The sequence below is a fragment of the Diabrotica virgifera genome, chromosome 3 (assembly GCF_917563875.1).
Source record: "Diabrotica virgifera virgifera chromosome 3, PGI_DIABVI_V3a".
NCBI lineage: Eukaryota > Metazoa > Arthropoda > Insecta > Coleoptera > Chrysomelidae > Diabrotica > Diabrotica virgifera.
In genome coordinates, this window is record NC_065445.1 from 35,660,094 (window position 1) to 35,687,729 (window position 27,636).

Below are 27,636 nucleotides of genomic sequence, written 5' to 3' on the forward strand. Positions count from 1 at the left end.
ATTTGTTTTCTGTACCAGAAAATCTTTAGGTGCATGAAAAATGTAATAATCTTTTTATATCGACTTCCAATTCTTGTAAGTTTTCGGATCTAATTTTTAACTGACTTTGGAAATCCTACTTTAGATGTTGCTGGTCATACCTTAATTTTATGAAAATGAAAAAGGTATTATGTAGCAAAGATTTAACATTAGCTCTTAAAAATGTTACGTATACAGTGTACTATACTATAGAGTGGAATCATGGACGTTAAATTTAGAGACAAGGAGACGACTTAACGCCTTTGAAATGTGGACCCGTAGAAGAATTATTAGGGTTTCCTGAATTGATAGAGTTACGAAAAATGAAGTACTGAAAAGAATAGGTGAAGAGAAGGAAGTTGAACTTACAATTAAAGACAGAAAGTTACAGTATCTCGGACATGTAATGCGGGGCGAGAAGTATGACATTCTGCGATTCATAATGAAAGGTTCTGCCATAGATGGCAGAAGAAGCATCGGAAAAAGATGAATTTCATGGCAGAATAACCTGAGAGAATGGTTTGGATGCAGCTCAAAACAACTATTTAGTGCTACTGGCTGAAAAGAAAAATTGAAATAGCTATGATAATTGCCAACCTACGTAGCAGAGATGGAACATGAAGAAGAAGGTCATACCTTGTCTCTAAAGCTTGAACCAGAGAGGTATAATTGGGTGCATCTTAGGGAACAAAGTGCAAAACGGTTGCTACATGTCTTCTGGGAAGCTATTATTTCCTTCTCTCTCCAGATATTTGCACTAGCTGCAGCTTTAAATTGAAAACGATAAGTTTCCCATGTTGTTTTACCATCGGATGTGGGTGGTTTTAAAATTTTACGCAAGCGCCAGTTAACTTGGCGAGACGCATTGCACAGTGGCTTATGGGATGATCATCCATCAGTCTCAGTATCGTTGTGCGTATTCGCTGTCGCCAAGTTAACTGGCGCTTGCAGTAATTATAATTGTGCCTGGTTTAACTATGGATGCTGTCTGATCTGATTCGAAGTTACCAAAACAACAGTAGATACAGAATCTTGGTTTATCAATATTTTTTCTAACTCAGCTACTTGTCTTTCTACATAATTTAGATTTTAAATTGTATTTTTGTTGTGCTTACACGGTTACATGCTTTTAATTTTCTAAATTATTTTTTATATCGTTCCGTTGTTCCTTCTATTTGTGATTTATACCTCTTCTTTCCTACGGCTCTCCTTCCCTTCTACATACGCTTCTTTTCCTCTTCTTTCTCTGTTTCTTTCATGTTTAAAAACCATATGGTAGGGTAGCCCAAGCGGGGATTTTTGCAGTTACTCGAGCGCGTCAGATTATCACATAGGGAGAAACCTTGTACCCTGTAAATGTATCTCTACTATATATTGGCTCTTAATACAGGGGAGTTCGTTAATGGGTCCCGAAAAATAAAATCTATCCTTATAAAAACTCGAAAACGTCATATTAAGATAAGGTAAGTTAAGTACATGAAAAGAGTGTATATTTAAAAAATTTGACGATTTGAGCGCGGCGTAATAGTCCAAGTAATGAAGCTTACAATAGAACAAAACGTCGCAATTTTTACAGAATGGATCGATTTGCTTGAAATATATTCGAGAATAAGTAGTGGATAATCCAAGGATCAAAATCTATATGATGTCGAAAGGGGCTTTTACCATGGGGGTGGTTGCCACCCCGTCTCGGAGGTGGAAATTTTTTATTATATTTAGACCGCAAAAGTTGGTAAAAACATTTACTCTAAGCAAAAAATATTCTATACATGTTTTTGATAAAATCAATACTTTTCCATTTATTCGCTATCAAAAGTGTTAATTTTATATCGAAAAAATCAATGTTTTTAATCAGTTTTCTGCTAATAACTCAAAAAGTTTCCGTTTTATCATAATAAATTTGTTTAATAAAAATGCACCTTTTAAAAAAATAAACAAATCTGGTTTTTTTTAATTTTTTTTAAAACCAATATTAATCGAGCTATACTTTTATATATGTTAGCTTTTCTTCGTCAAATGCTAAATATTGTAGATTCAAAATCAAACAACGGGAAAACTATGCATTTTCGAGGATAACTCGTTGAAACTAATTTAAAGTATTTAAAAATATCTATCTCTAGAAATAAAAAAGTCTCTAGCTCAAAAATTAAGTAACTTATAATGAAAAGAATATTAGTCCCTCTTTTTTTCAGCAAAAAATTTATCGGAAACAACCCCCTTATCACCAGCCTAATTAACATTAGTCATTGACCCTATTTGGCCTTCTTTATTTATGTATTATTAATAGGTTCTAGAAGTTTAACCGGCTTAAAATTATTAGTTTTTAATAAAATGGAGTTAAAGCGAATAATTAATTTTTGTAGTTTGGTAAAAAATGTCCTTTCCTTCGGAATAGAAAAATTAGCACCAGAGATACGAAAAAATGTTTAAATATGAAATTGTAGTCTATTTAATTCCCAAGAACATGGTTTGCGGCAAAGATTGAGTGAGCTATTGACAATTAAAACTTGTAATAACATGTAAAAACCACCTTTACCAACCCTTTCAAAGTCACCTCTTTTTGAGACAGGATTTTAAAAAGATTTATTATTAATAGCCTTATAGATCTCATAAAAACCTATAAAATTCTTTATCACCATACTTTCTAAGATAAAGAATTAAAAAGTTACGGTAAAAAAATCAATATATATTTTTGAAAAAAAAAAAGAGAAATCCCATTGGAAGCATAATAATGTAAGTTAGCGGTGTTTCTAGTCATTGGCCTTATTCATTCTTCTTTAATTATGTATTATTAATAGATTCTAGACGTTTGACAGGCTGATAATGATTAGCTTTAAAAAAACTGGAGTTAAAAGCGAGTAACGGATTTTTGTAGGTTGGTAAAAAATGCCATTTTCTTCAGAATAGAAAGATCAGAGATACGAAAAAAATGATTCAATATGAAATTGAAAATTATTTAATTTCCAAGAACTTGGGTTGAAAAAAAATTTTCTGCGGCACAAATTGAGTGAATTGTAAATGAGTACCTATACCGAAAAACTTTGAATTTCTTAGGTATAAAACTAACAGTTTCGATAGCGAGTAAATCGAAAACTATTAATTTTATCAAAAAAATGTATAGAACATTTTTTGCTTAGAATGAATGTTTTTATCAACTTTTGTGGTTAAAATATAAAAAAAAATTCCACCACCGAGATGGGGTGGCAACCACCCCCATGGTAAAAGCGCCTTTCGGCATCATATAGATTTTGATCCTTGGACTATCCACTACTTATTCTCAAATTTTCAAGCAAATCGATCCTTTGTAAAAATTGCGAGGGTGAAAAGCTTCAGTTCCTGGACTATAAGGAAATTAGTGAGTCACAAAGTTTTACAAAAAGAAAGCGAATATTTGGCGAAATGAACGTCAGATTGAAAAACTAAAAACTTCGTGTTTAATATTTTTCAAAAATCTATCGAAAAATATTATTATCAAACACGACCTCTCACGAAGAAAGGTGGGGGTAAATTTAAAATTTTAAATACGAACCCCGCGATATTTCGCGAATCGAAAAACTGAAAAATACACGTACCTATTCAATATTTTTGAAAAATCCATCAAATGGCATCAAACACGACCTCCACGGAGGTGGGGTGGGGGGTTACTTTAAAATCTTAAATAGGAGCCCCTTTGCAGATTTGGACTCTTTAAAATAAGTAACTTTTATTTGAGGCATTTTTTCGAATTATGCATAAATAACGCTATAATCGGAAAAAAACTATTGTTGGAAATGGAAAATTAATTTAAAATATGGAAAGTCCCCCACTTTATGGAAAACTTCACCTAACTTTTTTTGGTTTTAGGATCTAATCTTCACAACCCAATAGGTCCCCATAACGCTCGATTAACTGCAAATTTAGCATACTTTCCTCCCCTACTAATACGAGGGGCCTGAAAGTATCCATTTATTTATCAAATTTAGTAGATCTAGTATAAACTATAAACAATTACCTAATGTCTCTTGTATTCCACCGCTGTCACCAATGTTACTCTTCTTTTATAATCACTTTATTCAAAAATAGCAACACTATTACAAATCTTCTTTTTCTTTGCAAGGGACTTTTCTATATGGAAAAAATCTTAGGGTATCGTCGTGAAAATGTTATATGTTGCGGCTTCTGAAGCAGTTTTTAATAAATTAACAGTTAACAAAAAGGTTAAGTAATATTTTATATGGGATTAAAATCATAATTACTTGTTGAGAATTGCACTTTAAACGTGTTTTGACGTTTCGCATTTCAATCCTCAGGTTATTTTAAAAAAATACCGAACTAAAAATTATGAATAATCTTAACCTGTAAATGTTTATAGTTGTCTACTTACCCTGATACAACATAATATTTAACTCAAAAAAGCCACAAAAAATAGTTTCATAACCTTTTTAACAAAAAGGTATTGCCTTCTAACAAAGATACCAATTTCACCGTTATTGCCCTTCAATAAATTTCATTCAAGTTCCTAACATTCTTTAGATGGAGTTTGCTCGATTAAGCAGAAAATTTCAAAATTGATTACAGGAATTGGTTTTTGAAAATATACGTAATATTTAATGTTTGCTATATCTACGGCTTATTTGAAAGACAATGCTTACTTGAGAAATGATATTTCCTTTAAGAAGAAATATATTTCCTTTGTTATTGGTGTAATAAAAGTTACATTGTTAAATACAGTCGGAAAAATGAAAGAATACCCATGAACGATCACATCAATCACATATTTTGTATTTGCTGTTTTTTTTTTCATAAATAACAAACGAGAGAGATAGATTATTAATAATCTGAATAATCTGTGATTGATGTGATCGTTCATGGGTGTTCTTTCATTTTTCCGACAGTAACTAATGTTTAACGTTTCGATTTCCACTCTAGAAATGGTTCTCAAAAAAGATTATTAAAAAAATTTGATCTTAGAATACAAGAAATACCGGAACACTTGGGCAACGACCTCGGCGACGCAACAGGATATACTCTGGGCTAATTAGTAAAATTCATGGAAAAGTTATTTACCAGCAATTTGATTGCTGGAATCGAATTATAAGATCCTATATATTAATAATATAGGTACGCAAAGTCCGCAGATAGTGTGCTACTTTTTTTATAAACACAATGGCGCCGAAAAATCGTATTTTTTTCAATTATTGCTCTATAACTCAGAAGATTTTAACTTTACAACAAAAACACACATTAAAATTCACCGCAATTAAATTCTGCATAGAGATATGTTTTTCCCGATTTGCTCCGATGAAATTTTGCCTCGGAAAATGCGGGTTTTCCCAACAAAAACTCTAATTTTCAAATAAAGTTTTAGGTAAGTAATTATTAATCAATAATTAAATAACTTAGTGACATCAAAGCTTTCTTGGTATAGATTGTAATTCCAGAAGCCGGTGAAAATTAAACAAATATTTTAGCAACAATTCAATTGTTGATTAACAATTTACGATCGCAATAATAACCAAAATAATCATGATACATTGATCAAACTTATAAAGATTATAAAGATGAGATGCTTATTTATTATTTTATCGACAAAATATAAATTTTTCGTTTTCTTGCATAATCTTTAAATTTTGAAAAAAAAAAAAATAGTTGTAATACGCTGGTCTAATTAGTAAAATACAAAGAAAAGTCATTTACCAGCAATTTTATTGCTAGAATCGAATATTATGATCATATATATTAAAACTATAGGTATGCACAGTCCGAAGATAGTGTGCTACTTTTTTTATTAACAAAATGGCGCCCCCAAATCGTGTTTTTTTCAATTATTGGTCTATAACTCCGAAGATTTTAACTTTACACCAAAAACACTCAAATAAAAATTCACCATAATTTAATTGTACATAGAGAAATGTTTTTCCCGATTTGCTCCGACGAAAATTTTCCTCGGAAAATGTGGGTTTCCCAACAAAATCTCGAATTTTTAAATAAATTTTTTGGGCAAGTAATTATTTATCAATAATTAAATAACTTGGTGAAATAAAAGCTTTCTTGGTATAAATTATAACTACAGAAGCCAGAGAAAATTGAACGAATATATTAGCAACAATTCAATTGTTAATTAACAATTTACAGTCGCAATAACAACCAAAATAATCATGAGACATTGATCAAACTTAGAAAGATTATAAAGATGTGATGCCTATTTAATATTTTGTCGACAAAATATAAATTTTCCATTTTTTGCATAATCTTTAAATGTTTAAAAAAATAGTTATAAACAAATTAACATTTCTCAGAAATTGTTTATTATATTCTAATTTTAAAAAAATACTTAAAGTGCGTATTTCAAAGGTCTTGAAAATGAATGCTTTAAAAAATTTTTCCAACCATTTGCAAAAAAGTTATGAAACAGCAAAATAAATATACGATTGCTGCGTTGTTTATAATTTGTTTTAATTGTTTCAAAGCTTAAAAGTGAGTCTCTGGTACAATCTAATTACTCATAAAGAATATCAAATATTAGTTCAATGGTTATATTTTAATTAAAGATTAAAAATACTTTTTTTTTGTAATTTTTAGCGCGAAAGTAGGCTTAATACAGAGCCGGAGCTAAAATGTTCACTCGAAGCGACTGGCACGCAGCATACATAAAACTATAATTTTATTTATTAAGTGTACGTCGGGCGGCGGTCGTCGCTTCGAGTGAAAATTTAGCTGCAGTACTGTATTAGTCTATATTTATAATCTTTAATTAAAATATAACCATTAAACTAATAACCGATATTTTTTGAAAATAATTAGCTTGTACTTTAAACTCACTTTTACGCTTTGAAAGAATTAAAAAAAGTTATAAACAACGTAGTAATCGTATGTTTACTTTGCTGTTTCATAACTTTTTTGCAAATGGTTGCAAAACAGTTTTAAAGCATTAATTTTCAAGATATTTGAAATACGCATTTTAACTAGGTATTTTTTAAAATTAGAATATAATAAAAACTTTCTGAGAAACGTTAATTTGTTTATAACTATTTTTTTTAAACATTTAAAGATTATGGAAAAAAATAAAAAATTTATATTTTGTCGACAAAATGTTAAATAGGCATCTCATCTTTATAAGATTTCAAAGTTTAATCAGTGTATCATAATTATTTTGGTTATTATTGCGACCGTAAATTATTAATTAACAATTGAATTGTTGCTAAAATATTTGTTCAATTTTCACCAGCTTCTGGAACTATAATATAAACCAAGAAGGCTTTTAAGTCACCAAATTATTTAATTATTGGTAGATGGTAGATAATTACTTATCAAAAACTTTATTTGAAAATTAAAGATTTTGTTGGGAAAACCCGCATTTTCCGAGGAAAATTTTCGTCGGAGAAGATCGGGAAAAACATATCTCTATGCAGAATTTAATTGTGGTGAATTTTTATTTGAGTGTTTTTGTTGTAAAGCTAAAATCTTCGGAGTTCTAGAGCAATCATTGAAAAAAACACGATTTTCGGGCGCCATTTTGTTTATAAAAAAAGTAGCACACTATCTGCGGACTTTGTATACCCATAATATTAACATATATATTCATAAGCTTCGATTCCAGCAATAAAATTGCTGGTAAATAACTTTTCCCAAAAATGGGCTATTCTCCGATAATCAGCCCAGACTAATAATGAATCTTGCAATATGGAACCTAAAGACTGGCGAGGTAGAACGGAAGATGTTAATAAAGGACTAGAACAACAAAAAATATGGATGTCTGTCATTGCAGAGATAAAGAAAAGTCAAGTTTTGAGATAGTCCATGTTTTTGAGCCGTATGTCAGCATTGGCATTAAAAGGGTTTTGTATATTGTTATTGATCTACCTAGTCGACAGTATGAAAGATTACAAAAATAATTCAAATTAGAAGAAGATTTCAAATTTTTTACTGTATGAAACCCATACTAAAACCCCTTTAAATAATTTCTAAGCCAACTCTGTCGAATAGTACCATTTCGTCCCTATCCAATACAGACAATTATGCTTGGGTAGTGGACATTGCAAGAGAGGACTCTCTCTTCTATTACTTCTTGTCTGAGAGTGAACACCTAAATAGACTGTCACTCACCCTTTTTTTTTAGCTTCAAGCTCTTCTCTGCTGACCCAAAATGGCAGTAAAAGTGAAAATAACTCTCTCGTGTGTTAACTTTCGTTTGGCAACACATTTCCGCAAAATAAGACAGTAATTCGACATAAAGTGCTTGTGAATCCGTTAAGAACAATAAAATTCGTGGACGGAAGAGTTAGTTCGCATGTGAACGGCAAATGTGTTTGCGAGACTCAAAACGTGATCAGTGACTACACAGGATATTGGCAAGACTTTTTATAAACTTATAATATTGTCTGTTGAACATAACTCCTCTATAAATTCTCACTTGAACTAGCAAACCCAACTTAAAATATACCGTCCACAAATTCTGAAGGTATATTAATAATTTCACATATGTACATGCTTTATCGTACACTGTGTTACAAGAAAAACTACAAGAAATTATACCTCAAAATCTATATTAACCAACTTATCATCTAAATAGAATAATTCCGTTTCAAACCATAATTTATAAAAACAGCTTTTCAAATTCCCTTCGCTAGATGCCATAGTATCTCAAAAAAGGTAATAAGATGTAATAATAAATGTAATAATCTCATAAATAAAAATGCAAAAATAATAGCATCGACTATAATGCATTTATATAAGAGCATTACAAAAATGTTAAAAAGTAAAAAAGAAGAAACAAAAATAAGCTTCGGAACAAATCATACTGATTACTTTGTAGTTAAAAAACTGGTATTAATTTACATGTACAGGATAAAATAATCACTATTGACAACATTATTCAATATCTTAAAAATCAAGAAGCTGTTGATAAATATTAAGGAGGCATCGAAGAATTAGTTTTTCATAATAGTGTTTGAGGTGCGATGTGGACTTTGCTCTTAAAGATGAAATTTTCAAATCTTTATCCACACCAAATGAAATTGCTTATAAGATGATTCATTTCAGAAATTATCATAGTTCTTACCGACACTGAACTTTAGTATGTAGGTAATATCATCAGCAAATCATGTTCACCTACCAGATTTATTAGTATTATACTTTATTATATGTAACATATATACTATTAAGGTAAAAATTAAGACAAAAATCTAATCATCGGCCAACAAAAATCGCAATACCCTGTATACCGTACTATTAAGCCTTAGATGTAAAAAGTGTTTTTCGGAATTAGTGAATCGCATTCGGGTACAGATATTCCCAGAAAAGAAGAAACAATATATTGGTTTTTCTACCGGTTAGTTAGATAAACACATTTTGTAAACATTTAACGTGGAACTTTCTATTGTACGGAATACCACGAAAAATGAAAAGAATTAGACAAAAGCGTAGGTTTAGTAAATTGTTATCGCGGATAGGTAGTTATCCTTTTTTCCTTAGAAATTGAAAATGTTAATTTGTTTTTACTAAGAATAACTTACGGATTTTTGATTGTAGAAAGTTGGGTTTTTTTTTGTGAGGACAGTAAAATTTGTTTGGATTGGTTGAAAAAAAGAGAGAGAGGAAGGTTTAAGGATTAGATAAAGCTTTGCCAGAGGAAGAAAGATCATTGTGATTTGAATACCGGACGAGAACACTACAGCTTTTGCTGAGACGACGTTGCTAATTAGCCAAGTTTTGTAAAAAATATATGTTGTGAAAAGTTGTGTTTGTGTTTGTGGAAAGAGTTGCAACTGTGGTAGCAGACAAAAGAAATTGAAGAAATATCTGACATGATGTAAGTAATAAAGAGATGTATAGTTTTATACTGGACCATGTCGATTAGTTGAGATATCCTTGTGTCTGGAAAGAAGGAGTTTGTTCATGTAGTTAAGATTTGGAGCAGAGCAGTTAGCAGGAGTATTTGGAGAAACTGAAAAGTACGAGCAAGATGGACAAGGCACAATCAAAGCAGAGTGAGGTGAAGTCAGAAATTTTGGGGACAAAAGGTTAGTTTTGTCATTTTAGTAAACAGAGACTATCAATCACAACCTCATAGTTAAATTAGAGTTATTCGATTTGTTGATTTTTTTATTGGGAATTAAAATAAATTATAATTTATTTTGAATCACTAAAATTAAGAAATCTTTGATTTGGATATAAGTTTAATTAATCTGTATTGATAATTTTCGGTGTATGATTTGATGGATGTTTGAAATTTTTTATTATTCTGATCATTGTATATGGTATATGTTTATTTGATATTTTTACTTTTAATATTTAATTGATTTTAAAATATAACATTTGATTTGTAATTTGATACTTTTGCTGTAAATTTATTTTCCTATTGTCTACCCCTTTCCCAAAAGGCAACTAACAAAAAATACTTTGAAGCCTCGTTTTGTTTTAATTAGTAAAACAGCCCTGAGATATCATATTTATTTGTCAAAAAACAATAATAATTCCAGGTAGAGAGAAGTTTAAAATATAGTACATTGTTTACCGGGTAGGAAAAGCTTAACATTCCTGGACGACTGTGAAGATTGCTAAGTCGAGGCGCAAGCCGAGACTTAGCAACACAGAGTCCAGGAATGTGGCTTTTCCTACGAGGTAAACATACTATTTTTCCGCAAATCGTTTAAAATTCGACAGATATTGATTGATTTAAAAAAAACGCGATAATTTTATTCCCAAATAAATGGTGCTTTGAAATTCCTAATAAAATTACTTGGGTTACTATGGACACGTATTGAGGTTGAATTGTCAAACTTGACGCTTATAAATTTAACACTAACAACTGTACGGAAATATCATTTCCTTACAGTAAGGAAATGATATTTCCTTACAGTAAGGAAGTTCTGACTTTTTCTTCAAGAAATTTTGACAGGAATGTCAAAATTTCCTGGCGATTTGCGGAAAAATATTATAAACACACATTTGGGCAAATCACAACAATACTTACTTGAAGAAATTTTATAATCTTACAAGCAGCATTCCCAGCATACCAGCTGACTGTTGTCCTCCATATTAAATCAGTCAAAACACTTATCAGTCCAACCAATAAATCTGAAATAATTGATATATAAATGAAAATTTTACTTTAATAAAATTAAAAATAATATCAAAAATAAATTTTTTATTGAGACCAATTTTCTGGCAACGCCCTCGTGTTTTCTACAATTTACAAACCAAACGAATGCTGGGAACAAAGAAGACCAGAGGAGATTTATAAATTGCATCTCGTTTCCTGCCTGTCCAGCGTGGCAGAATTAAAACAAAAAATTGGTCCCGCATGCTCAGTTAGGAGTAAAACTGATAGAAAATAATAATTTCGTTGTAAAAGTAAACCAAGAGACACGTACAATGAATCATAATATACAGCGAATATAAGACGTCTCTGAGTTTCGTTTTACAAAGAAATTATTATTTTATATTATACCATAATATCTCCATTTCAGTCCAGGGCGCATCTGTTTTGAGATGGACGTTGAGAGGTGACTTAAATTTTTTGGCAGAAATTGCTTGAAAATATTTCAAATAATAATATTTGAGTTATCCTCCCACTCCAAATGGTCCGGAACATTGTTTAAATAATCAAAATGTCAAAATATGAAGGAAAAATTCGATTTTTTATTGGTTTTTTGATTATAACTTTAAAACTGTTCATTTTTGAGAAAAGTTGTACTGACATAAAAGTTGTGTAATTAAATTTCCTACAATAAAAAATTGGTTAAAAATTTAAAAAATAGTCACCCTTGTTGCAAAATAGCAATAATTGCGAAAAAAAAAAAAATACAAAAACAAGTATTCGCATTTTACGTTTTTCAACCATTTATGCTTTGCTTAGGTCCTTCATATTTTACTCAGAAAAACTTTATGATATAGCAAAACAACACTGTAAATTTCATTAAGATCGATTTAATAGATTTTGCAAAATAAATTTTGCAATCAGGGTTTCGCAAAAAAAATTTATTTTTTTAAATGTTGCTGGACTGAAAATACAGCAAATAGCAAGTTGATTTTTTTTTGCTTATAGAAGTGTACTGTACCTTTCATTTGCAATTTGCAAAATTAAAATCGATTAATTACTACGGCGTCAGGAAATTTTTTAAATAAACATTAATTTTTGGTGTTACTCGCAGGACAGCGGTGTTCGATTCACAAAAGTTGATTTCCACCAAAATTTCTTCCAATTTTTATCTAATATATTATTATCTTACTCTATATTTTGTTGTATTTTAATATTTTAATACCCCAAAAATCAAACTAATTTTATTATTGTTTGTGAAATATTGTTTAAACAATTGCATATGTTTAAAAATAATAAACTTTTATTCTCTAAGTTAAAATATATGAACAAAAAAAGTTTTTGCTAATAAAAGTGTTATTTCAAAGGATAGAGAAATAAATAAGTTAAATACTTTCTTGAAATAGTTGAATAGTTAAATAAAGAAATTTACTTATTTATATCGAAATGTAATAAAAATTAACATGTACCAATCATTATCAAAGGTCATTGGAATGCCCAATCAGAGCAAACTATTCGCTGTCCTGCGCGTAGCACCAATAATTAATTTGTTTTTTAGATATACCGAAGGTTTTTTAAATATACCTTTTATACAGGATTTATTGTTTTTTTGTATCACATGGTATACAGCCAACTACAGGAAAACTTTTTCCTTGTGGATTTTTTCAATAATTAATGTTTATTTTAAAAAAATTCCTGGCGCCGTGGTAGCTAATCGATTTTAATTTTGCAAAATTGCAAATGAAAGTACAGTATACTTCTATACGTAAAAAATTTTCAACTTGCTATCTGCTTTATTTTCAGTCCTGTAATATTTTGAAAAAAACGAATTTTTTTTGCGAAAGCTGGATTGCAAAATTTATTTTGCAAAATCTATTGAACCGATGAAAAAAATTGCGAAATCTATTGATGAAATTTACAGTGTTGTTTTACTGTATCATAAAGTTTTTCTGGGTGAAATATGAAGGTCCTAAGTGTAGCATAAATGGTTGAAAAACGTAAAATGCGAATACTTGTTTTTGTATGGTTTTTTTCGAAATTATAGCTATTTTGCAACAAGGGTGACTATTTTTTAAACTTTTTCCTTGTGGATTTTTTCAATAATTAATGTTTATTTTAAAAAAATTCCTGGTGCCGTGGTAGCTAATCGATTTTAATTTTGCAAAATTGCAAATGAAAGTACAGTATACTTCTATACGTAAAAAATTTTCAACTTGCTATCTGCTTTATTTTCAGTCCTGTAACATTTTGAAAAAACGAATTTTTTTTGCGAAAGCTGGATTGCAAAATTTATTTTGCAAAATCTATTGAACCGATGAAAAAAATTGCGAAATCTATTGATGAAATTTACAGTGTTGTTTTACTGTATCATAAAGATTTTCTGGGTGAAATATGAAGGTCCTAAGTGTAGCATAAATGGTTGAAAAACGTAAAATGCGAATACTTGTTTTTGTATGGTTTTTTTCGCAATTATAGCTATTTTGCAACAAGGGTGACTATTTTTTAAATTTTTAACCAATTTTATATTGTAGAAAATTTAATTACGGAACTTTTATGTTAACACAACTTTTCTCGGAAATGAATACTTTTAAAGTTATAATCAAAAAACGAAGAAAAAAATCGATATTTCCTTAATTTTTTGATATTTTGATTATGTAAACAATGTTCCGGACCTTTTTGAGAGGGAGGATAACTCAAATATTATCATTTGATTTATTTCATGCAATTTCTGCAAAAAAAACTGAATCACCTCTCAACGTCCAAATGTACTAATATTTTTACACATGCGCCCTGGTCTACTTATATTTTCCCCCATTTTAACTGCCTATAACTTCTAAACGGCTGAAAATAGAAATATGCCTTTTTCGCTGAAATGTTTTACTTTAGTAAAAGTTTTGTCTGAATGGATTGAATTTTTTATATCGCTTCCAATTACGAAACAAAAAGAGGATTTTTGAAAAAAACGTTGTTGACTGTCTTTAAATGGAACACCCAGTATATCTTTTTCTGTAAATTGAAAAAACGGTCATTCACCTATCCAGCGATGTAAATTTTTTAAAATCGGTTGTCAAATGACTGAGTAATTAATTTTTAAAAGGAGAGGTGCAACGTGGAAATCTCATAACTAAATAACATGAAAAATAATTAAGCAGATTGATATAATGTTATGTGATTTCCACATTGCATCTGTCATTTTAAAAATTAACATTTGTCATTTGACAATCGATTTTAATGAACTTTATATCGCTGGATATGTGAATTACCGTTCTTTCAATTTGAAAAAAAATATACTGGATGTTTCATTAAAAGAAAGTCAACAACGTTTTTTTTAAAATCCGCCATTTTTTTTCGTAATTGAAAGCGATATAAAAAATTCAAACCTTACAAACAAAAATTTTACTAAAATAAATCATTTCCGCGAAAACCGCATATTTCTATCTTGAGTCGTTTAGAAGTTATAGACAGTTAAAATGGGTGAAAATATGAGTGGGCACCCGGTATATTAATTAAGATATATTAAATTTTAGGTTGAAGAAATTATAAAATCAATGGGAAAATACCCAGTAGCTGGCTGTATACCATAATTAAAAAATCATACAGAAGTAAAAAACTTCATTTGTACAATGGTATAAAAGTTTATTAAAAACTATTAAAAGTCATCCAAAAGGATCTGCAAAATATTTTCGATCTAGATCAGATCATCTTCAGTGCGTTCTGCCTAGTACATGGAACTAGCAACCTTATGAAAATGGTAACATCGAGAAATATGGTTTACATGATAATTCTATAATATTTATAGCGACTCCAAGTCGATGTTAAAGGATTAATTTATATGTTAGGAGTGCTCAAAGGGCAACATGGTTCCCTGCTCGATAAAAAAAATATAAAGTACATACTTTATGTTTATGTTATAGTCATAAATCCGTCAGTGTAAAAGCACAGGCAACACTCAATCAAAGAGACAGAAGAAATCATTTTGAGAGCAGAAGTAGAGAAGGCCACCTAAGAAACAGAGAAACCCAAAGATAGATGACATATGCGATGAGACTCTAAAATAAATGGGCGATCATGACATAAAAAAACACAAAGATTTAAATAAAAGTGGTGTTCTTAAATTTACTTAATAACCGTTGGGTTAAGATAAAGAATACACTTATATGGAATGAAAGATAATTAAAATGTCTTTCAGAGTATGGCGTAAAATATAGAATATGCACTCTATTATAAGAATTTTATTCAATATCACATGTAGGCCAAATTCAAGTAAAATAATAGAACACCCTGTGTGATTAATTGATAAGAATGTAAATTTTATTAATGACAGTATCTTTTCTAAGTATATCGTCGGTGCTTGGTGATATGGATATATTTGTTGTACATAACCACGACATACTTGATTCTAATTGTTAAAGCCTACAAATTAGGAAATCTTTACACATTTTAAAAATGAAGGGAGATTCTTCTTCTTTAAGTTCCGTCTCCTAATCGGAGGTTGCATATCATCATCACTATCTTTACTCTACCTACTGCTGCTCTGAAGAGTTCTATTGAACTGCACTTAAACCAGTCCCTTCAATTCTTCAACCATGACACCCTCCTTCTTACTATACTGCTTCCTCCTATCTTTTCCTGTATGATCAGTCTTAGTAGTTCATATCTTTGTCCCTTCATTACGTGTCCTAGATATTGTAACTCTCTTATTTTTATCGTGTTTTAATTTCGTAATGTTTGTCCAATTTTCTCAATCCGTGTTAGTTTTTTTCTGTGTCCATTCTATTCTAAGCATCCTCCTGTAACACCACATTTCAAAGGACTGTAGCTAATTTATGTGTTCTTGCTACAATGTCCAGCTTTCAAGTCTATATTGCAGTATTGAAAACACGTAGCATCTCAAAGCTCTTAATCTCAGGTCTAATCTTAAGTCTTTGTTGCAGAGAATTGTTTTCATTTTTACAAATGCATTTCTTGCTATTTCTATCCTAGCCCTTTTTTTCTAGAAGGGAGATAAGTATACGAAATCCTAATACAGGTTGAAAGCTAAGTAGGGTGTTTCATTTAAATAAGTATGTTATTACAGCTTGAATTTGTTAGGAGAACAATCTAATATTTTTCCCACGTTGTACCACATTTTTTTACCATTAATATTTGTTTAAATAAGCAAATTATTAAGTCTGGGGAAAAATTTGTCTCCTATTCTTACAAACGTCGATATTTATTTTTTCTAAAACCTTATATTTATATAACAATCGAAATTAATCAAAACACCCTGTATTTAGGTATAGGGAACCCTTGTAAAAGTATTGCTTATTTTTTAGGGAAATTAAACAATGTCATATATAGGGTGTTCCTTAAGAAAAATATAACTTTGATATAGGTTCCACTCTTATTTGGAGCATCCTGTAAAATTCACATTATTTTTAGAGCGTAGTGTTAATTGTCTGTATATTTCTGTGAAGAAATTTTTTATAAATATCAAGTTGTTTCCCGTACAGAGACCGAGGCGAATAAGATGGACCACACTGTGTGTATTCGGTTTGAATATAGGAAAATGAATCAAAATAAGTAAAATATTAAGAGGCTACAGTAGCGATCAACAGGTAGCAGCAAATGCTTTCCAAGATTGCGGCTCAAATTTTGAATATTTTGTCGAGATATTTGGCACACATATTCGTAATATAATAAAGAATGGCGGTAGAGAGCCCAATGTCAGAAATATGTTAGTACGTGGAAATTACCCTATAACTAATAAAATATTGAAAAAAGGAGCCTTACCGCCATTAAGAAGAAAAAAAAAACTTTCTTCAAATAAACTTTTTTATCACATGCCTAGATTTTGTGTAATCTTGGAACTACTAAAATTTTTTATTTTTAACAAGAAATCGAACATATTATAACTAAATAACTAATTAGGCAACATAGAGAAATTATCACTGTCATTTTGACAAACCTGCGTCAGATTTTCTCTAATCTGTTCTGTCATCTTTATCGATATCTGTTCAGTGCAGTAGTGTGTTAATTTAAGAATTCGTTTTTGTTGTTTCATAGAAAAGTAGTGTTTATTGATAGTTAATTTATTATATATTCGTTGTTGTTGTATAAGTTGTTGGCCTCTTTGAAAGAATAGATTGTTGTTAATTGTGAGCTTTAGTTATATGTAGGTAGGTAAGTATATTTTACGTAAAAATATTTCGAATTCTAATGCGAGTATATAAAGTTTTAGGGGGATTTTTTATTCTAAAAATATTATCAATAGTTTAACAAAATGGAAAAAGTAAATCAAACAAAAAATAAAGTGAAACCTTCCAAGAAAAAGTCCATTAAAAACCGTGCCAAAATTATGCGAAAATCGAAATTTGTTTCGCTTCACAACAAAAAATGAATATTTATTATTGTTTTAGTATTAGATATTTCATGCAAATACCTTTCTAAATACCTATCTTAACATAAAATTTTCACCCATTTTGGTTTATTTTTATAAATATCTATTTATTAATAATAAAATCGTTTTCTATTACTTCCATTTAGCGCGACTATGATATTGTCAAAATATTAATCTTAGATAATGTCAAAGATTACCACTGTTGCCAAAGTTTATGATACTATCTCCCGAAGTTATATTTTGTTGCTACCTGTTGATCGCTATTGTTTACTCCAGAATATTTAGCTGATAAAAGAATTGAGCGCTAACTATTTTTAGAAGAAAAATAGTAAACGAAAAAGAGAGTTAACAAATCAAAAAAATCAACAGAAATTTGAATGTAATAATTATTTGAATACAAGTAACAAACATAATGACGTTTATAACGTTATAATTTAAATAATTAAAAAATATTCAAAAGCAAAAATATGTAAAAACTGATATTTTGATTATTATTGTGTACATTTTTAGAACGAATACCGCATGCATATTTTACCATTTTGTTACAGCGTATAATCCGATGTCTAGTCATAAACAACAATGTGTTTTGTATTAGAGCCTAAAAAATTGTTTGATAACAAATGAACAGGGTATGAGAGGTCTTATGGTTTGGTGTGATGTAGGCAGATTAATTAGTTTTGTACGTCCTATACGTTCTGAATTTTTATGAAGTTAAATTTTGTGGAGGGTTATTTACTGGAATATTTGAATTTTGGATGTGTCAATATGAAATCAACATGTTTATTGTGTTCTATTTCAAAGGATATTATATATTTGCTCAATTCATAACAATAGTATGTTGACATGAAAACGTAATATATTATTTATTATTGAATGTATTATTTATGACTAGCATTATAGTCTGGACAGATTATCGAAGAATAGGCCATTTTTAGGAAATGTTATTTACCAGCAATTTTATTGCTGAAATCGAATCTTATGATTGTATATATTAATAATATAGGTATGCAAAGTCCGCAGATAGTGCGCTACTTTTTTTATTAACAAAATGGCGCCCCCAAATCGTGTTTTTTTTTCAATTATTGGTCTATAACTCAGAAGATTTTAACTTTACACCAAAAACACCCAAATAAAAATTCACCGTAATTAAATTCTGCATAGAGATATGTTCCGACCAAAATTTTCCCGATTTATTTCGACGAAAATTTTCTCCGGAAAATGCGTGTTTTCCCAAAGTGTGATTTACCTCTACCTCCTGAAAAAGGGCAAAACGACCAGGTAAAGGTTTGTACGAATTATTAAGCCGATTCGACGGGAAATTAGAGAAAAATGGCTCCATTTGGCGAATAAATAAGTGCTCTTGCACAATGATAACGCAGCAGCTAACATTTTCGTCATCGCCATGAACAAATTGGTCGAATTGAGCTAGGAACTGCTGTTCCGTCCATCGTATTCTCCAGATTTGGCTCTTAACGACATATTTTTGTCTCCAAACTTGAAAAAGTCACTCGCCTTGCATAAGTCGAACGTAGAGTTCACTAAAGAGACTAAATACACAGAGAAAACGTACTTTTGAGAAGGGTTAAAGACCGAGTTCAGAAATAGATCACCTTTTTCAAAATTTTCGTTTTTATTTTGTAGTCTAAATACTTACCGGACCGCGCTACTCATCTTCTTTCTCATATTTTCACGTTCACCAATTAACGTCCTCTCCGATATTTTGTTTTTATGTTGATTGCTACTTCTATGTCCAATACAAGTAATTTATATTATTGTCTTACAGTCCTGAATATGTTGTTCTTGTTGTCCGTAAATTTATTTAAATTATAATATTTTTTAAAAGAAAAATTGTCTGGGCAAATGCCCAGTCTGCTCATTTATAGCCCAGGGCCTGTGTACTACAATACATAAATAAAAATAACACACATTCATCAAAGAAATTTTTATCGCATCCGCCAAAATTTCAATTTATGGGCGTTTCCGCCAAACTTTTAACATGCGCTTTCACCAAAAATTGGGCTTTGTAAAGGATGTAAGGCACCTTCGGGTGGGCCGAAAAATTTTTTTCTGTAAAGTAACAACACCTAAGGTCAAAAAAGTTGCGTTGTACTAAAACACAAATTTTAAGCCCAAAATGAGCAGCTAAAAATATTTTTCTCCACTGCCACAAAGGCTCTATATTATTTTAATATAAAATGTCATTGTGGCAGTGGAAAAAATAAAAAAAAATTAACTTTTTCAAACACAGATCTTCATATTTTTTTATTTTCTAATTTTTGAAACATCAGGGTTATTTATTTTGTACCCCAAAAAAAAGTTTAAATAAAATCTGTATTGTTGTGGCTGGTTCATGTCAGAGTGCGTCCAGGGAGAGTGTAGCCAAGCCCGGAAACCAGAGCAAAATATGGCCGCCCTCAGTGATCACTGCTTGCCCTAGTCGCACACAAAAATATAAATTTTACATAACTGTCAGTTGGAAAAAGAAGATTGAGGTTAGATAGAAACTGCAAAAAATGAAAAAATGCAAAATTATATTTTGATTAAATTAATGTTATGTTATTTTATTAGAACTGCTTGTTTTGAGAAAGTCTGAAGTGCCTATAGATAGTGCAATGTTGATTCGGAGAAAAAAGACGTTAATTCATAACAGAAACTAAATTAATCTGAACCAAATCATTGTAAACAAAATTCTGGTCTCATTATGGATGGGCTGCAGTGGAGCTTGCAATAATTGGTTTCACACTGATTGTGTAAAAATATCATTTGCTTCTTAAAAAGCTAAAACGGTATTGTGATAATTCTATAGAAAAGGTGAGAGTATGAGTTGAAGTCATTTAGGTTCCGATGTGTGGAAGATACTGGGAATAAGATAAGAAGCTGGTCAAAATAGTAAAGCAGAATACATAGCGTGGAACGAGTTAGTATGGTTATTGTTAATGAAAAGTATAAGCATTTATCAGTTATTCTGCAGGTGGATTCTCCCAGGCATAAACTGTTGCTAGAAAAGGGGTAAGATCAGATGAGGATGCTGGAGCTAAACTGGTCTGTTACTTACAAGATTAGTTTTTGTGATAATTTGCAAAATGTGTTTAGGTGCCTCTTTTAATACTAGTGACATAACCAGTGTTTAAACATGGATTAAAAAATAGTGTGTGTACTTTTATGTATGTAAGTTATACTTACAGTAGACGCCCTCTTAACTGACCTCCCTTTAACCGACCGACCCTACACCTTTTTGGATGATACTATTTTTAGATTAGAGGTCATACAAGTTTCATAATTTGTCTTGTGAGTGATATTGTTAATTACATATGTATATACACATCGACATTCGTTTCACTTTATATTTTGACTTAATTTGTTTGAAAATGAATCGTGACCCATGGGAAAAGTTATAGTGGACGGACTATATGTACATACTACTTTTTTGTTTATAGATCATAAAATATATATTGTTATATTTCTATTTGATATGAAAATGAAAATTTGATAATTATAAACAGAATTCAATTTAATATAAAATATTTTCAATTTTCTCAACCACGGGCATATAAATTTAGAACAACCTGTATACAACAAATTGTTATATTTAATTTTAAGAAGTGATTAAATAAGACTCAAGTGAAATCGTTAATAGGTCATTATCGTTTGTTCGCGGAAGGATCGATCATTAGCCGATGCTAAATAAGACTAAGTGGAAATAGAGAATAGGTCATTAAAATTTGTATATAGTAGAAAGTAATTTTAGAATGGGAATTAACTATTTTCTTTGAAATCCATTAAGCATATTTAGAAAGTTTAAAAATTGGTTTTGAGGAATACTGCGAATGAGAGTTGGTGGTGGAATTTTGATTTGTGAATCTGGAAGGGATATTTAGAAAGTAGGGGAATGAATGACAAATAGAGAGCAGTTTGAGCTGTCGAGAAGTGAAGTCGAGTAGTAGACGGTAGTGTTCGAGGAATGGGATAGCCGGTGTAGTTCCGTGAGTGTGGAGTATCTATCGTGGAACGAGAAGTAGGCCAGGTCGAGAGTAAAAGAACCTCCTTGAGCCAAGAGTGTCCCGGTAGCTGATAGCAGTTTCGAAAAAGGTAGAACACAGCATCACGACAAAAGCAGGAACGAGAGCTATTCGAGCTAGTTTTTCAAAGGAGAACATCACTGGAAGCCAGGACGAGGTTTGATCGCAGCCAAGGATAGCAGGAAAGGGTTTTGTGTGAGGACATTTTCAGTTCACCAGGAAAAGGTCAGTCTCATTTGTTTGGACATGAATGTATGGGTTTTTCGTATTAAATTCCACATAAAAAATTGAATAACATAATCAATAATATCAGAAAAGCTTCATCAAAGTTAAATAGAGTTGTTCCTAATAACTCCTAATAGTTAAATGTTAATAAAAACTTTCAATTGAAAACCAAAAGGAAATAAGATTCCCATTTGTAAATGTTATGTTTAAGAATAATAAGAAATAGCAAATATCAAGCATTGATTGCCTTTTAAATAAAATAAAAAATATTTTGATTATAATTGTAACCCATATGTGTATTTTTTTTTACTCTTTTCTTTTCTATCCCGATTAGGAACCATTAAGAAATATTTAGAAGCCACGGAAGTAAGTAATTAATTTATAATTCGCCCTGAGATTGAAAACATATTGATATGTGATCTGGTTAATTAATTAGATTAGTATTAATACATTGATTAAATTAAGTGACATATAAGAATATTATCTCATATCAATAATCAAGATCACATCAACTGTCGTCCAACGTGGAGGGCATTGTAAAGTATTTCTAGTGGCAAATTTGAAGGATAGAAAGAGTAAAGCCGGTATTTGAAAATTTATATGCCTGTGGTAAAAAGTGAGATACTTACATTTGATAACATAAAATTTTAGATCTCTTTAGGTACAAATTTTACATAACTGATTTAATATTTTATTTTTACGATATTTACATTTGATATATTTATTGACAATTTATAATATTTGGGTGAGAAAAAGACGTCTTGGTAACATACTAGTAAAATTTCATATTTGGCGGGGACAGTACTTCTTGAAAACAAATGTCTGTGACAAGAAGCCAAAGCAAAGACAACAAAAAACAAAAAGAACATTCAGACCAAGAAGATATCTTAGACACGACAATCATGGCATCAGAACAGCAAGAATTATCAGGAATAGATAAACTATTACAACTGATGCAACTCCAGTCACAAAAAATGGATGAAGCAAAAAGGACAATGGATAAAAATCAGGAAGAAACATCAAAGAAAATGGATGAAACACAGAAAAAAATGGATGACAATCAACGGGAAACAAAACAAGCCATAGAAGAAAACAACAGAAATATAGAGAGTATTAAGAAGGAAATGGTTAAAAAAATAGAAGAGATTGCAGAAAAGAGCGAGAAACAGGAGTTAGAGATTAAAGAAATCAAAATCAAAATGGAGGAGTTAACGAATGGCCAGAAAAAGGAAATAGAAAATTTGGAAAACAAGTTTGAAAACGCTATTCAAGCAATCAGAGAAGAAATGGAAAGAAAGATTGCGGAAATCAATATTCAACAAAATGTAGGAGAAAGAAGAGAAATGGTTATACATAGCACAGATGACGTGAAGATAAGGTTTGACGGGGATGTAAGAATATTACACCCAGTGCCGTTCATAAATAGCCTGAAAAAGAAAATACAGCACATCGGAAATTTCGAAACAGCAAAAGAAACTATCAGAAACCATCTAAAATATGAAGCAAGCCTATGGTTCGATTGCAAAGAAGAAGAATTTGACAGTTGGCAACAATTTGAACAAAAATTTTTGAATTATTTCTGGGGAAAAGGCCAACAATTGGAAATTAACAAGGAATTGCAAAATGGGAAATACAATGATAGGATGGGTATATCAGAAAGGACATATGCATTACAAATTTACTATAACGCAAAACATTTACAATATAATTACTCATCGGAACAATTAGTCGAACTGATTGCAAGACATTTCGAAGAAACGCTGGAAGACCATATCACATTGCAAAACTACAAAGACATAGATAGTTTATGCCAATTCCTACAAATAAGAGAATCACGTATAAGAGAAAGAAAATCAAGAAGGTTTCGAGAAGATTACAGGCCCCGAGAAACACAAGATTACAGAGATAGAAATCAAAATAGGAGGGACTATACAAGACGAGATTTCAATCCCAGAAGGGAAAACGAAAATAGAGACAACGGAAGAGGAAATTATGAACAAAGAAATAGGCAATGGAATGAGGACAGAAATCGAGGATACCAGAATAGAAACACCACACGCTCAAATCAAGAAAACAGAAATAATGGTAGGCAAAATGAACAGGGATATCGAGAAAACCGAAACAGATCCGACAGACCAAGAGAAAATAGAAGAGAAGTAAATAATACCCAGACAGATGAATATGACGGAGAGAGACATTATGACGAAAATACAAACAACGATGAGCAACCGGCGTTTTTTCACGACGGCGCTCACTAAAAACCAAAAATCAAACAGGAATCTTTTGTAACCCCAAGGAGTTTATTAAATTGGCAGGAAACAACGAAAAGAAAAATGGAGTTAATTTAAAATTTGTGGATGGATTTATCAACGAGAAACCAATTAAAATTATGATAGACACTGGATCTGAAATAACATTGGTCAACAGAAAACTAATAGAAGAAGTTAACTTAACAAATTTAATTTACAAAATACCTAGGGTAAATTTAGTGGGCGCAAACAAACGGACATTGGCAACTATAAATGAAGGCATACGAGTAATAGTACGACTGGGTAAGAAGATGTATGCACTACAATGTGTAATAATGCCAAACATGTCACATGACATGATAGTAGGAGTTGACGAATTGGCAGAAAAACATGTAGTGATAGATTTTAAAAATAATACGATGAATCTAACAGAAGAAAAAGAAGAAGAACAGGACAAGGAACAGGAGAAACAAAATACGGACGAATCAGGTAAAGAACAAACAGTGGAAATGAATTTGGCAACGAAGCAAGGACAAAGAAGAAAAGGGAGAAAAAGTCAGAAAAAGACAAAAGAAAATGAAACCTGTGGCTCCTCAAAAGAAGAGTTGAGCCCAGAAGAAGAAAAATTGAGAGTATCAAAAGCAAAAGAAAACTGGGATTCCTCAAAAGAAGAGATGAGCTCAGGAGAAGAAGAAATAAAGCTAAAAAATGAAAATGAAAAGAATATGATTGAAACAGTAGTATTTGAAGAGGAGGTATATGCAAACGAGGATGCAGAATGCACGGTAAACATGTGTGAAGAATCTGAAAAAAAAGACAGAAGATTGATATGGGAAAAAGGAAAAAACAACATAATAGCCGACACTCTAACACAGGATGAGGACACTGAAAAAAAGGAAACAATTACTCTACAGGTGGGACTAATTAGAGTAATACAAGAAGAAGGGGTATAAGACGTAGATTAAAGTAAGGAAATATACAGGGAGTTGGTTTTGCCTCGAGAAAATTTATTTAAAAATGCAGATAAATTTTATCGAATACAAGGCGGGGATTTGTTATATTTCTATTTGATATGAAAATTAAAATTTGATAATTATAAACAGAATTCAATTTAATATAAAATATTTTCAATTTTCTCAACCACGGGCATATAAATTTAGAACAACCTGTATACAACAAATTGTTATATTTAATTTTAAGAAGTGATTAAATAAGACTCAAGTGAAATCGTTAATAGGTCATTATCGTTTGTTCGCGGAAGGATCGATCATTAGCCGATGCTAAATAAGACTAAGTGGAAATAGAGAATAGGTCATTAAAATTTGTATATAGTAGAAAGTAATTTTAGAATGGGAATTAACTATTTTCTTTGAAATCCATTAAGCATATTTAGAAAGTTTAAAAATTGGTTTTGAGGAATACTGCGAATGAGAGTTGGTGGTGGAATTTTGATTTGTGAATCTGGAAGGGATATTTAGAAAGTAGGGGAATGAATGACAAATAGAGAGCAGTTTGAGCTGTCGAGAAGTGAAGTCGAGTAGTAGACGGTAGTGTTCGAGGAATGGGATAGCCGGTGTAGTTCCGTGAGTGTGGAGTATCTATCGTGGAACGAGAAGTAGGCCAGGTCGAGAGTAAAAGAACCTCCTTGAGCCAAGAGTGTCCCGGTAGCTGATAGCAGTTTCGAAAAAGGTAGAACACAGCATCACGACAAAAGCAGGAACGAGAGCTATTCGAGCTAGTTTTTCAAAGGAGAACATCACTGGAAGCCAGGACGAGGTTTGATCGCAGCCAAGGATAGCAGGAAAGGGTTTTGTGTGAGGACATTTTCAGTTCACCAGGAAAAGGTCAGTCTCATTTGTTTGGACATGAATGTATGGGTTTTTCGTATTAAATTCCACATAAAAAATTGAATAACATAATCAATAATATCAGAAAAGCTTCATCAAAGTTAAATAGAGTTGTTCCTAATAACTCCTAATAGTTAAATGTTAATAAAAACTTTCAATTGAAAACCAAAAGGAAATAAGATTCCCATTTGTAAATGTTATGTTTAAGAATAATAAGAAATAGCAAATATCAAGCATTGATTGCCTTTTAAATAAAATAAAAAATATTTTGATTATAATTGTAACCCATATGTGTATTTTTTTTTACTCTTTTCTTTTCTATCCCGATTAGGAACCATTAAGAAATATTTAGAAGCCACGGAAGTAAGTAATTAATTTATAATTCGCCCTGAGATTGAAAACATATTGATATGTGATCTGGTTAATTAATTAGATTAGTATTAATACATTGATTAAATTAAGTGACATATAAGAATATTATCTCATATCAATAATCAAGATCACATCAATATATATATTTTTAATAGAGTTACATATGTAATGTCTTTCTGAGGGTGGTTTTAAAGATTTTCGGTTTAACCAATTTCTTGATTATCCGACCTATGGGCAGCTCCCGTCATGGTCGGTTAAGAGAGCGTCTACTGTATATATGATTTCAACTATTTCAAGGAAATAAATAGATTCAAAACAAACAGTTTATTTGTAATTTATTTAAATATTAAATTAAATTTTAATACTTACTACTTTCCAAAAGATTTCATTAAAAGAATAGCACAAATTAAAAAATTATAAAACATATATTTACTAAAAACACCAATATATTTTGTTCACACTTTATTTCCACTGATACGTAACTTGAAAGATTTAGCAACTAACTTTATATTGTCTGTGTGCACAATAGTGCATACTGTTAGTTTTATAAAAAACTCACAACATTTTTCCAAACCTAATAACTTCAAAAATAGAATCAAGCTAGAAACATAAAGCATAAACGAACTTATAGGTGTTTAATTCAAAATGACAAAAAACATATAAACGTTTTTTGGACAGAAAAGTAATAGACCACTTGTGCGTTTAGATTTGTCAATTTTAATCAAAAGCTAAGTAATGACTGCTAGGTCTGTATGAATTTTTAAGTCTGTATTACTCATTATTCATCATGAATAGCTGGTAATGTATCCACTGGAAATGTATCAGAAATTTTAATACCTCTTCTTGGTTAATGTGGAAGAGACAGATAAAATTAATGGAACATTGCTGGAATAAAACTTATGTTAAGCGATAGTCCATATTCTCCACTTACTGCGGTCACTTTATTAAGTAAGCAGTATCTGTAGGTTTTCATGTGATTCAGCTAAAAGAACTGTATCATCAGCGTATCCCAGGTTATTTATGATCATGCCATTAATTCTAATGCCTATGTTTATTTCATCCATTGTCTTACTTAATATGTCTTCTGAGTACCTATATATTAAATAATATTGGTGAAAGTATACACCCTTGTCGAACACCTTTTTTTTCATTTCTATTTCTTCTGATGTTATGTCTTCTATTCTCACTACCGCTTTTTGGCCATAGTATAAGTATATAGCGAGCCTATAAGGGTCCGTTTTTCCTTTAGAAATATGGAAACCTAAAAACTGTCAATTGTAATAAAATGAATTATTCTATACCTATACAATATTGTGACAATCAATTGATATCGGCCCTGGACAGATAACGAAGTACAGGCATATTTGTGCTCTTCACAATTTGTTAGTTCTTGAGTGGTGAATCAATATCTATGAAAGATTTTTTAATTTTTGCATACTGGTAAACAAAAGTATGTTACATCTCCTACTGTAAGTAAAACTGTAAACAATTTAAAATGATTGATTTA

General features: G+C 30.6%; 1 protein-coding gene across 3 annotated transcripts in view; it reads right to left on the bottom strand.

Annotated features, from left to right (window-relative positions):
- The window catches only part of LOC114345196 (cardioacceleratory peptide receptor), a 370,854-nt gene that overhangs the window by 100,776 nt on the left and 242,442 nt on the right, over nucleotides 1-27,636 (bottom strand). For all 3 annotated transcript variants that reach the window (XM_028296017.2, XM_050646429.1, XM_050646430.1), the window contains one exon: nucleotides 10,973-11,076. In XM_028296017.2, the coding sequence (XP_028151818.2) occupies nucleotides 10,973-11,076 (104 nt within the window). The remainder of the gene's footprint in view (nucleotides 1-10,972; nucleotides 11,077-27,636) is intronic.